The 13596-nt window shown below is 42.2% G+C and overlaps 1 protein-coding gene across 8 annotated transcripts in view; it reads right to left on the bottom strand.

Moving 5' to 3' along the window:
* The window catches only part of CD55 (CD55 molecule (Cromer blood group)), a 44610-nt gene extending 41753 nt beyond the window's left edge, over positions 1 to 2857 (bottom strand). For 4 of the 8 annotated variants that reach the window (XM_049858012.1, XM_049858020.1, XM_049858013.1 and 1 more), the window contains exons 1-3: positions 2534 to 2855; positions 1875 to 2057; positions 263 to 454 (exon numbers count right to left, since the gene is read on the bottom strand). In XM_049858012.1, the coding sequence (XP_049713969.1) occupies positions 263 to 454; positions 1875 to 2057; positions 2534 to 2621 (463 nt within the window). In that variant the 5' untranslated portion in view covers positions 2622 to 2855. Of the gene's footprint in view, positions 1 to 262; positions 455 to 1874; positions 2058 to 2533 lie in introns of all 8 variants that reach the window. The other 4 variants (XM_049858015.1, XM_049858016.1, XM_049858017.1 and 1 more) reach the window with 2 other exon arrangements.
* Between the last annotated feature and the right edge of the window lie 10739 nt (positions 2858 to 13596).

The raw sequence follows: 13596 nt of genomic DNA, 5'->3' as shown, positions 1-13596 counted from the left end.
TTTTGGTTTACAGCCAAGCGCTTAACCCCTGTACCACCAGGTAATCTTAAACTAATAAGTGTGAAATCTGTGAGTGAATGACTATTCCTATCAAACAAACATCTAAATCTGCTTAATTTAAAATAAAAGGACTCTAATAGTTCTTTTAAGAATCACCCTAAATAACAGCATACACACATTGAGTTCCAGCATGAACGAGGGAAGAGATATCACTTTCCCCAAACACCACAGGATTAGGAATACTCTTTAACCCCACGCTCACTTTTACAAAATTCAGCAGGCTTGGACCATGTGAAATCCTGAAGGCAAGTTAGTTTTCCAGATAGAGACTGATCCTTTTCGTAACCCAAACGGCACTCATATTCCACAGTGGAACCCGCCGGGAAATAACTCTGTTTGCTGTAAGGCTGTTTGAGGGATGCAAAGACTAGCCTGGTTGGAACATCACAGCTACCTGAAAAGTAGTAACAAAGACAACAACAAAAAGTATTATCGCTTATTGTTATAATCTATGTTTAATGACCTGGGCCTTAAATCACCCCTTTTTCTATACTTCTCTGTACATATCTGGCATTTATCTATATTAATATCGCTATGGCATCCACAGTGTATCATGAGTGTCACATGCATACTTTCATTTCCTAGTCACTGGAGGCCTGTGAAGTCAACTGGGTCTGCAGATGTCACAATTGCCATTTCTCAGATAACATAATCCAGCTAAATTCCCAATGTACAGCTTGGCATAACTCGGTCACTCAAAAAATGTTAGTTCCCTTATGAGGGCCAATTATATCCAGACCCCAAGACTGATGTGCTGAACAACAAAAATAACAGTAATAATAATAGCTAATATTTACTGAATACTTCAAAATGTTTTGTTTTGTTTTTTAAATATAAACACTTTTAATCCCCACAACAACTCCATGAGGACAAGGATCACATAAGGATCAAGTGTACCTAAAAGTATAAACTGTAAAAAGTTGAACAAATGTGAATTTAGAAAGGCATGGTATAGTGAAAGGGCACTGGATTTCTAGTCAAAAGACCCAAGTTTAAACCCTGGGTCTCCCACTTAGGAGCTGCTGATGTTGAGGAAGTTATTTAACTTCTGAGAGCCTGTTTCCTCTACTGTAAAGTGGGGACTAGAGCCTGCTTACCTCATGGGATTGTGGGGAGGATTTGAAGTAATATATGTGGAAGAGTCGAAAACCATAAAACCTGATACATGTCCAAAGTTGATATACTTCATCCTACTACCTTTTCTCATGAATATATTAAAAAAAAAAAAAAAAGTTAAAAAGAGAGACTATTTCACACCTGGCTTCAAAATATATTTGTGGCAGTTTCATTACCGACCGTATCTTCCATTGATTTTGAGTCGTTCAGTCAAAGGCAGGGATCAAGTCTTATGTCACTTGTGTATCTCAACACTAACACAGGGCTTTGTATATACTAAAAGAATTTGAAATAAATTCAGAGAGCTTTTTAAAATGCCACCGCAGAGTCATGTTTGGTAAGTCCTACTTTGCAAAATGAAATTTAAGAAAATCGATCACCTATGCTATGTCTCAAGGTAACTGCCAAATATATTTATATGTAACTTACTCCCTAAACAATCCCTAGTGTTTCTCTTCTCTATTAGCCCGGACAGGAGGTGCAGAGTTAGGAAAGGCACTCTTAACCAATTAGGACCTGCTCCGGGAAGTAAGTCTTCATTTAGCTGGAGTGCGAAGTGCCAGCAAGGTGTACCCTGGGGCTTAGTAACGGTAGAAAACGATCAATTACCAGTCACTCCGAAAAAAAAAGAGGTATAAAAATAAACTTAACAAGATACATCCATTCCCATAACTTCTAAAAAGAAATAAAGAACGTACGGTTACAAAATTCTGCAACTTCTGACCATTTATCCTTAATACAGACCACGGAGTCTGGCTTGCCAGGAACTTTTACAAAGCCTTCGTTACATTTGTATGTTATTGTCGCATCTTCAGGAAAACGTGTAAGACCTCCCAAAGGTGGTTGGGCGTTAGGTATATCTGGGGGAAGGCCACAGTCACCTAGGGAGGAAAAAAGCAGAACTGAACGAAACACCGCTTTTCAATTCATAGCGACCTTCCCTTCCCAAAACCAAAGAGGGAGGTAATGATGGCTTTTGACGCCTGCTGGGGATTTGAGGAAAATTGACTCTCTTCGAGCCCTTCCTTTCCACTTTCCACGTCTGGCTGCTCTGCAAACTCAGCGCGTCTGTTTCCTCAACCTTCCACGTCTCGCCCCTAAAGCCATGCCAGTTGGGGTCCTGCACGGTAAGACCCTCAAGTGCTGATTAGCAGCGGAGATCCGCTTCCTCGTCCCAAGAGGTCATACTAGGAGCCCTGAGCCTCAAAAGTACAGGATTACGGGAACGATTACCGGTGCCCAAATTCTTCACCTCCCCAGGTCCCCAGACCCTCTCCGTCGTCAAGGAGACGTATCCGACCCCTCCCACACCGTCTAAGGATTAACCCTTGGGCCTGGGTACCCGGCCCCCACTCACCCCGGACGGCCGGTGGGCACAGCAGCAGCAGGGTCAGCCCCCCGAGGAGGTGCAGCACTGCCGGGGCACTCCGCCGCGCACGGCTCATGGCGCCTGGGGACAGGGACTCAGCCCCAGGGCTACGCGGCACCAGCAGCAAGAAGCAGGTTGGCGCAAGAAGCTGTAAGCAGCAGCGCCTAGCACTACACTCGAGTTAAATTTGCGCTTCGGACAGAGACAGGCTGAGTCACCAGAAGGGTGGGGCGAAGACGACCGGGGTGGAGAGCGGGTTTGAGCAGCCAGGTGCAGGGCGGGACGAAGGCGGGGGCTCTAGTGGCACCGGCTCGCAGGGGCCCTAGACTGGGGAAGAGGAGTCCAGGGCGGGGTGGGAGGAGCACTCTAGGGCAGGAAGCGAGAACTATTTTTTCCGCTGCTAGGGTGGGGCTGCGATGAGTGGCCAGCTGGAAAAGCAAATATCTTTTCAGTAAAAAAAAAAAAAAAAACCCTAGAGGAGCAGGGAAGAGGGGAGTGGTTTTAGAGGCGCAGGCTTTACTTCCCTAGAACCTTAACTTGTTTAAGTGGACCTTAAGCGCGCTTGAGCGCTGCAAAGCCAAAAGAGAGGTGCAGTGGAATTCAGTAGCGCGTGAGGAGGGATAATAACAAAACGAAACAGTTGCCATGGAAATCACTTCGGTCTCATGGTGACCCCATGTGTGTCAAAGTACAACCGTGCTCTATAGAGTTTTCAATGTCTGATTGTTTGGAAGTAGGTTGCCAGAATAGATTGCCAGGCCTTTCTTCCAAGATGCCTCTAGGTGAATTCAAACCTCCAACCGATGAATGCTTATCCTTCTGCACCACCCAGGGGCACGCCCTCAAGAGAAAAAACTGAGAAATAGTGCCCACCCAGGGAACTTGAGCTTTCACTATGTCAGGTGCCAACATAAGGATAAGAAAAGACGACCAGTGTGTTGTCTCCTAGATCTCTCCTCAACTTGAAAACAGCAAGTGTGGGATGACTCAAGAAAACAGGTCCCATAACACAGCAGTGAGTGAACATTGCTTTTGGGTGGGAATCCTTTCCTTGCCCAGATTTTCCTTATGTACCAAGGACGCCTAATGAGGTCACTTGGAGGCTATTCTAGCCTGACTGCAGAGAGAAATTCATCATCCAAGTATCTGCAGGCATGTGTGGGGAGGAGGGGGAAAGATGACAGAACAAAAACAGCACCAGCAAGATAATGGTAGAAGGAAGATAAGAGGACGAAGTCTTGTTACAAGCCCTCAAGAATAGGGTCAGTAGGTTGCAAGGCTGGCTACACTTCAGAATCACATGGGGAGCTTTTAAGAATCCAAATTGTCAAACAGCCCCCAGACAAATTAAATCAGAATATCTGGGAGAGGACTGGGCATCAGGATTATTTAACCCTTTCCAGGTAACTGCATTGTGCAGCCAGGTTGGTGAACCATTGATTTATATGGTCCTGACCAAACGGTTGGCAGTTTGAATCCACCAGCCACTCCTTGGACACCCTTTAGAGCAGTTCTACTCTGTCCTATATAGTCACTCACTTTGGAACGACTCAAAGAAGAAACAGCTGCAAACATCCATTAATAATTGGAATGTGGAGTGTACAAAGTATGAATCTAGGAAAATTGGAAATTGTCAAAAATGAATTAAAATCCATAAACATCAATATCCTAGGCATTAGTGAACTGAAATGGACTGGTATTGGCTATTTTGAGTCAGACAATCTTATGGTCTACTATGCTGGGAATAACAACTTTAAGAGGAATGGCATTGCATTCATTGTCAAAAAGAATATTTCAAGATCTATTCTGCAGTACAAAGCTGTCAGTGTTAGAACAATATCCCTTCAACTATAAGGAAGATCAGTTAATAGACTATTATTCAAATTTCACACCAACCATTAAAGCCAAAGATGAAGAAATTTAAGGTTTTTATCAACTTCTGCAGTCCGAAATTGATTGAACATGCAGTCAGGATGGATTGATAATCACTAGTGATTGGAATGCAAAAATTGGAAACAAAGAAAAAGGATCGGTAGTTGGAAAATACGGCCTTAGTGATAGAAATGATGCTGTAGATTGTATGATACAATTTTTCAAGACCAACAATTTCTTCATTGCAAATATCTTTTTTTCAACAACATAAATGGCTACTATACACCTGGATCTTGCCAGATGAAAGAGACAGGAATCAAATCAACTACAACTGTGGACAGAGATGATGGAAAAGCTCAACATCATCAGTCAGAACACTACCGAGGCAGACTGCAGAACAGACCATCAATTGCTCATACACAAGCTCAAATTGAAGCAGAAGAAAATTAGAACAAGTCCACGAGAACCGAAGTACGACCTTGAGTATATCCCACCTGAATTTAAAGACCATCTCACAAACAGATTTGATGTATTGAACACTAATGACTGAAGACCAGACAAGCTGCGGAATGACATCAAGGACATCGTACTTGAAGAAAGCAAGAGGTCATTAAAAAGACAGGAAAGGAAGAAAAGGCCAAAATGGATGTCAGAAGAGACTCTGAAACTTGCTTTTGAATGTCAAGTAGCTAAAGCAAATAGGAGAAATGAGGACGTAAAATAGCTGAACAGAATATTTCGAAGGGTGACTCAAGAAGACAAAGTATTACAATGACATGTGCAAAGACCTGGAGTTAGATAACCGAAAGGGACAAACATGCTCAGCATTTCTCAAGCTGAAAAACTGAAGAAAAAATTCAAGCCTCAAGCTGCAATAGTGAAGGATTCTACAGGGAAAATATTAAATGATGGGTAGCATTAAAAGAAGATGGAAGGAATATACAGAGTCACTACACCAAAAAGAATTGGTCGATGTTCAACCATTTCAGGAAGTAGCATATGATCAGGAACCAATGGTACTGAAGGAAGAGGTCCACGCTGCACTGAAGGCACTGGCAAAAAACAAGGCTCCAGGAATTGAGGGAATACCAACTGAGGTGTTTCAACAAATGGATGCAGCACTGAAAGTGTTCACTCATCTATGCCAAGAAATTTGGAAGGCCGCTATGTGGCCAACTGACTGGAAGAGATCCATATTTATGCCTATTCCAAAGAAAGGTGATCCAACTGAATGGTGAAATTGCTGAACAGTATCAGTAATATTACATGCAAGTAAAATTTTGCTGAAGATCATTCAAAAGCGGCTGCAGCAGTACATCCACAAGGAACTGCCAGAAATTCAAGCTGGATTCAGAAGAAGGTATGGAATCAGGGGTATTGTTGCTGCTGTCAGATGGATCTTGGCTGAAAGCAGAGAATACCAGAAAGATGTTTACCTGTGTTTTATTGACTATGCAAAGGCATTCGACTGTGTGGATCATAACAAATTATGGATAACATTTCGAAGAATGGGAATCCCAGAACACTTAATTGTGCTGATGTGGAAATAGTACTTAGATTAAGAGGCAATTGTTCAGACAGAACGAGGGGATACTGCATGGTTTAAAGTTGGGAAAAGTGTGCATCAGGGTTGTATCCTTTCACCATGCTTTTTCAATCTGTATGCTGAGCAAATAATCCAAAAAGGTGAACTTTATGAAGAATGGGGCATCAGGATTGGAGGAAGACTCATTAACAACCTGCATTATGCAACCTTGCTTGCTGGAAGAGCGTTATAACCTACATCATGCAACCTTGCTTGCTGAAAGTGAAGAGGACTTGAAGTGTTTACTGATGAAGATCAAAGATCATAGCCTTCAGTATGGATTGCACCTCAACATAAAAAAAACAAAAATCCTCACAACTAGACCAATAAGCAACATCATGATAAATGGGGAAAAGATTGTGAAGGATTTCATTTTACTTGGATCCACAATCAACACCCATGGAAGCAGCAGTCAAGAAATCAAACAATGCAATGCATTGAGCAAATCTGCTGCAGAAGACCTCTTTAAAGTGTTGAAAAGCAAAGATAACACCTTGAAGACTAAGGTGCACCTGACTCAATCACCTCATATGCATGTGAAAGCTGGACAATGAATAAGGAAGACTGAAGAAGAATTGACGCCCTTGAATTATGGTGTTGGTGAAGAATATTGAATATATCATGGCCTGCGACTGGGTTTTTTTTGCCAAAAGAATGAACAAATATGTCTTAGAAGAAGTACAACCAGAATGCTCCTTAGAAGCAAGGATGGTGAGACTATGTCTCACATACTTTGGACATGTTATTAGGAGGGACCAGTCCCTGGAGAAGGACATCACGCTCGGTAAAGTAGAGGGTCAGTGAAAATGATGAAGACCCTCAATGAAATGGATTGACACAGTGGCTGCCACAATGGGCTCAAGCATAACAATGATTGTGAGGGTGGCGAAGGACCCAGCAGTGTTTTGTTCTGTTATGTATGAGGTCACTATGAGTTGGAACCAACTAGACAGCACCTAACAACAACAACATAGGGTTGCCATGAGTTGGAACCAACTCAACGGTAATGGATTTGGTTTTTTGGGTTTGGGGTCAGAGTAAAGGAGCCTTGCCTTATATGCTTGGGACATGTTGTGAGGAATCAGTCCCAGAAGAAGGACGCCATGCTTGGCAAAGTACAGGGTCAGCAGAAAAAAGGAAGACCCTCAAAGAGGTGGATCGACACAGTGGCTGCAACAATGAGCTCAAACATAACAATGATTGTGAGGATGGTGCAGGACCGGGCAGTGTTTCATTCTGTTGTGCATAGGGTTGCTATGAGTCAAAGCTGACTTGACGGCACCTAACAACAACAACACAACAAAGGAGCCCTGGTGGCACAGTGGTTAAAGTGCTTGGCTGCTAACCAAAAGATCAGCTGTTCGAACCCACCTGCTGCTCTGTGGGAGAAAGAAGTTGCAGTCTGCTTCTGTAAAGGTTTGCAGCCTTGGAAACCCTATGGGCAGTTCTACTCCAACCCAGACAGTCTCTATGAGTCGGAATTGACTCAAGAGCAGTGGTTTTAGTTTTGGCTTGGGGTCAGAGTAAAGATCCACCGAGCCCATCCTGTCCCTGTCATAGCTCTATGAAACAATGATAGGAAAGCTGGGTACTCATTTTCTTAGAGAGTAACCCCAAGAACATGTTTCCCTTAATAATTTATCTAGGTCTGATTAGTAGCATCCTAGCCTAGATTTCCTTCTTCCTCAGGTGTCTTACTCAGGCCTATTGACATTAAAAAACAGTAACAAAAATATCTGCTGCCATTGAGTTGATTCCAACTCATGGCACCCCAGTGTGTTACAGAGTAGAACTGCTCTGTAGGGTTTTCTTGGCTGTAATCTTTACAGAAGCAGATCTTTAGGCCTTTCTTCCATGGAGCTGGTGGATGGGTTCGAACTACCAAACTTTTGGTTAGTAGATGAGGGCAAACCGTTTGCATCATCCAGGGACCCAAGTGAAATCTCTGACTTGTAATTATGCCTTGTTCCATGTACCAGCTGAGGGTATTTGTTGCATAGTTTTTTTTTTTCTTTTCTTTTTTATCATGATATTTGGAGCCCTGGTGGCTGCAGTGTTTAAGTATTCAGCTGGTAACCAAAAAATCGGCAATTTGAGTCCACCAGGTACTCCTTGGAAACCCGGTTGCTATGAGTCAGAATCAACTTGAGAACAACGAGTTTGGGTTTTTTTTGTTTATTTGTTTATAATGATATTCTTTCCTGAACACTTCCTGTTGGCTCTTTATTGGTTAGCATGAGCTTTATAAAGAGGAGAAAAAAAAAAAAACTTTCAACAACAGTGTTTTCTCTGACTGAACCAGAACCCCATGTTACCCAATACTGGACCCAATCCTATAGGGATTCCAGAAAAGGACTCCTTCCTATTGCCTTTCACTGAATCTAACAGCGTTAAAACGTTTTAGTTTGAAAGCCAGAGGGGAGTTTTATAATCATCTACTGTGACCCCCGTATTTGATATTGAATCAACTTACTTTTACCCCCATATCCAATATAAAAACACAAAGCATGCCAGGGCCCAGCAGTGTTTTAGAAATGGTATCAGGCTTCATTTACCCCTCCTGAGACCTCCCATAACCTCAACCACCACCCTCCTCTCCTGCTGTAGTCTTCATTCCCACGTGGGCCCATAGAATGGGTGTGAAAGGCAAGGTGACATCATAAAAAAGAGCTGAAGGTCAAGACCAGCTACAAAACTGTCAGAAGTCTTAACTTGGAGGCCTGTTAGTGCTCTGTAAATATTCATTAAGTGACTGTAACGTAGCTTTTATCCAGTGAAAACAATGAGCTCTCTGAAGTCTCAAAGAAAATTATCTCTATCACCCAGCTTAGCTACACTAACTACCCCAAGTATTCACCAGTTAAAGCACTTTGTTCTTCATAATATTTTTTTAAAGAAACTTTTACACGAAATAACTGGATAGACTCTTAAGTAATACATATAACCACCCAAACAATTTCAACATTCTGAGGGGAAAGAAAAAAAAAAAAAAACTACTATGCACGTACTCAATTTAGAAAAGGGATCTACAATAAAAGCTAAACAATGTCATGAAAAGTCAAAGAAAAAAATCGTAATTTGCTGAGGATTATTTTAAGCAATAGCCCCTATTTGTTGTTCCAACCACTTTACGCAAATTATACTCTTCAACACAACCTTGTGAAGTGGAGATAACCGTCTGCATTTTACAGATGAGGAAGTAGGCTGAAAAGTGAAATAATTTACCAAAATCCTTGAAGCTAATAAGTGGCCAGGCCAGAATCTAAACCTAGAATGTCTGATCCTAAAACTCTGTTCTACCACACTACATTATTTTTATTGGAATCAGTGAGTAAAAATTCTCCTACATGGAAAGCACTGAATTAGGTATTTTGGGAGATGCCTTGGGAACACAGCTGCTTCTAGTGTGAGCTGTAGTCCCAGATCTTTACACTTGGTCTACCAAAAACTATCTATGTGTTCTCAGTCAAGTCACTCCACCCCTCAGCTTCTCACTTCCACATTGATTAAGAAAGGGTCTGAGACTAAAATAGTTTCTACAGAACTTTCAAATTCCCAAACCAAGCTGCTGTTGTCATTGTTAGCTGCCATCAGGTTGGCTTGGACTCATGGTGACCCCATGCGTAATGGGATGAAAGAGTTGTGATCCCTAAGGCTTTCACTGGCTGATTTTCATAAGTAGACCACCAGGCCTTTCTTCCTAGTCTGTCTTAATCTGGAAACTCCCCTGAAACCTGGTCAGCATCATAGCAACACACAAGTCCCCACTGGCAGACTGATAGTGGCTATGCTTGAGGTATATTGGCCAGGAATCAAACCTGTGTCTCCCACATGGAAGACGAGAATCCTATCAATGAACCATCATTGCTGTCTCCAAAATTGTAAGTTTATGTAATTAGGTTAAAAAACATTAAGAAAATAGAAAATATGTCAATGATTTTGGCAGAAAGGGAGGACGTGGTTCTCACTCTTGTCCCAGAAGCCATATAATTACCAAATCAAAGGCTGGTCAATAAATTAGGGAGCACTTAGTACTCAGAAGCATACTAAGAAAATGCCAATACTGTGTTAAAAAATCTGTAATCTGATAGGGAGGATTTATGTGATAAATGTTATGAGGACACCACAGCTAAAGAAGTATGGGGGTTCAGAAAAGAGAGACAGGAACATGGTGATTGAGGTGGGGAGGCTTATGGCCTAGTGATTCAGCTAAATATGGCAAATTTGTACCCACACAACAAAGGAAAGAAATGAAGAAAGAAAAATGGTGTGAACACAGGTTTGGGGACAGAAAAAGGTCAGTTGATTCCAACAATAGTAAGTAGTTTAGGACTAGACCTACTGGTCTGACAGAGACTGGAGAAACCCTGAAAGTATGCCCCCTGCCCCAAACACCCATTTAACTAAGCACCGAGGTCACTCCTGAGGTCCACCCTTCAGCCAAAGATTAGAGAGGCCCATAAAACAAACAACAATACAGATAGCAAAAACATGTATATGAGACTAAATGGGCACACCAGCCCAGGGGGAAGGACAAGAAGGCAAGAGGGGACAGGAGAACTGGACGAATGGAAATGGGGAATCCAAGGTCAAGAAGGGGAGAGTGTTGACACATCGTGGGGTTGGCAACCAATATCACAAAACCATATGTGTATTTATTGTTTAATAAGAAACTAGTTTGCTCTGTAAACCTTCATCTAAAGCATAATCAAAAAAAAAAAAAAGTAAGTAGTTTAACTTAGGGAGGGTATGGGGGATTAAGGAAACCCCGGTGGGGTAGTAGTTAAGAGCTACGGCTGCTAACCAAAAGGTCAGCAGTTCAAATCCACCAGATGCTCCTTGGAAACCCTGTGGGGCAGTTCTACACTACCCTCTAGGGTCGCTGTGAGTTGGAATTGACTTGACAGCAATGGGTTTGGTTTTTGGTTTTGATGGGGGATTAAATTGTAGCAATGGAAGAACAGGCTGAGAAACAGACTAGAAAGAGGTTTGGAAGAGACTGCGCATTTTACGCTATTGAGAAATATTGGAGGACCACTGATGATTTTAGACAGGGGAGGACAAGATTACTTTGGGAGTTGTGTAGAAGATGCTGGAATAGGAGTGACTATAAGCAAAGGCCCAATTTAGCTAGCTGTACTATAATCCTATGAGGCATTGGCAGTTCAGTGATAGAATTCTTGCCTTCCATGAAGGTGATCCAGGTTCAATTTTCAACCAATAGACCTCATGTGCAGCCACCACCCGTCTGTCAGTGGAGGCTGTCAATGAAGCTTGCTATGTTGCTGAGCAGGTTTCAGTGGAGCTTTCAGACAAAGATTGACTAGCAAGAAAGGCCAGGCCATCTACTTCCAAAAATCGGCCAATGAAAACCCTATGGGTCACAATGGTACATTGTTGGATCCCCAAGCCATCGTGGGGATGGCGCTTGCATACAGCCCTCATGAGGCCCGATTCTATGGCAGCTAATAAAAACATACCCTAGCCCAGGTGTTTAAAATTAGATAACAGAAATGTCTTTCATTTTCAAATTTAAAATTAATGAAACTATATGAAGGAGAAAGTCTCGTTACCCTGAAAACACCCTGACACAATTATTAGAACCACTTGGGTTTTCATTCCTACTCTAACCAAAGGTGTTTCAGAGGAAGAAACTGACAGAACTTGGTGACTGATCAGATAAAGACCAAGGGAAAAAAAAAAAACTGTTAGAGATGACTCGGAAGCTTCGAGTCTGTGAGACTAGTGGCCCTATTAAAAGACCTCTACATTCCAGAGTCAGAAGGGAACTTGGGAAGAATTGGCCAATCTGTCTTTATACTTGTTGAGTTTAAACTGCTGTGGTGGGGTGTTTTCATGGAGATGTGCAGCATGAGGCTGAAACGTAGGACAGATAGAAGACAGAGCACAGACTGAGAGACCACTAACAAGGAGGGACCAAGGCAGGGAGTGGAAACAGAAACTCCTAGGGGCCAAGGAAGTCCACATCAGGGAGTACAGACAAGGGAAGAACAGGGTAGTGGGAAGGGAAGAGGAGCCCAGTGATAAGAAACTGTGAGTCAGATGTTATTAGTCTCATTCTAAGTGAGGCAACCAAAGCTGAGGGAAGTTAAGAAACTAGTTTCCAATTATCAGCCTTGCAACAGGTGGGCGGGGTTTAGGATCTCAGTCCTGCCTCAAGAAATCTATCTGCTCACAACACCATGCCCAGTTCCTTCCTCTGTGCTACTGGAGTCCCCTATGTGTCACTTCCTCAAATCGAAGGAATCAGTCTATCGCACATTAGCATTCATAATTCGACCTAGAATTTTCTCCAAAGTATGTGTCTTAAAATGTCCACAAAATAAAATCTGTACAATGAGGCATCTGTCTCACCGCTGCAAAGGTGGACATGCCTGCTTTGTAGCGTTAAGTGAAGTATATTTTAAAAAATAAACAAAAGCGAACAAATGAGCAGACGCCCATTTCTTATAAAGGATTTTATTCACCAGGATTCAAGAATCAAGGTGTCAGTGTACTGCAGTAGGCATAGTATTTTCTTTTTCCCACTAGGTGCAGGTTGAGCAACATCTAGAAAAAGTGGCCTAATATCATGTGACTTTTTTTACCCAACAAGGTGGCATTTTGCTCTGCACCTGGCTTCTCTGTGTGAGAAGAAGTCTCAGCAGCCAAGTGGAAGTGTAATCCCTGACCTGCAAGAGACAATGTTTCTTTGCCAAGTCCTGATTTTGTGAAACAGCAGTGAATTTTTGCAGCTAACGTGAAGAAAGAAGGAGCCAGAAGATGTGTGTGCATGTGTGTGCACATGCATGTGTGAATGTGTGTGTGTCTGTGTGTGTGTGTGTAATGGAAGGAACATAGTCCAGGGACTGAGAGGATGGCTTTGGGAGTCAGACAGACTTAGGCTCCTACCCTGACTGCATCGCTCCCTTGCTCTTTGTGTGCTGCGGTACTTAACTGCTCTGTGCCACAGGTTCCTCATTTAGAAAACAGGTGTGGTAATGTTGTTTACCTTGTAGAGTTTTTGTGAAGAATAAATGAGCATTTGGCACATTGCTTAGGCCACAATAAATACTCCATGTGCATTAGCAATCATTAATGACAAGGATAGATATATACCAAGACTTGCCCACTTCTCCTGTAATCTATAAAAACGGCATGCCATGACATAGGAGCTGAAAACTCTATTAAAAGAAATACACAAATTTCAAGATGCTTTTTTTTTATAGTATTGAGATCATCCAGTTATTCTCTCCACCCAATAGAATCTGTCATTTGGCAAAGAATAGGCCATTTTACAGAGTTTCAGGTTTGTCTAAACATTGGCCTCTTTCGTTAACTCCATGGTAGTCCCATCTGTAATTCGTTTGCCTTGGCTTATGATCTTGCAAATTAAGAAACGGGTTTACATGAGCCCATTAGAATTCCAGAGGATGTGGAGAGAAGAAGGGAAATTTATATTTAGGAGCACCTACAATGTGTTAGTTTCAGTTTGAGACATAACCTTGCTTATTAGATCCTGTTTCGTGTGATGAAAAAGAAGCTCAAAAAGAAAAAATAATTGGACCAAAGGATGCAGGTGGCAAAGCCAAGA

The sequence above is a fragment of the Elephas maximus genome, chromosome 18 (assembly GCF_024166365.1).
Source record: "Elephas maximus indicus isolate mEleMax1 chromosome 18, mEleMax1 primary haplotype, whole genome shotgun sequence".
NCBI classification, from domain to species: Eukaryota; Metazoa; Chordata; class Mammalia; order Proboscidea; family Elephantidae; genus Elephas; species Elephas maximus.
This window is presented reverse-complemented; position numbering and strand designations above follow the sequence as displayed.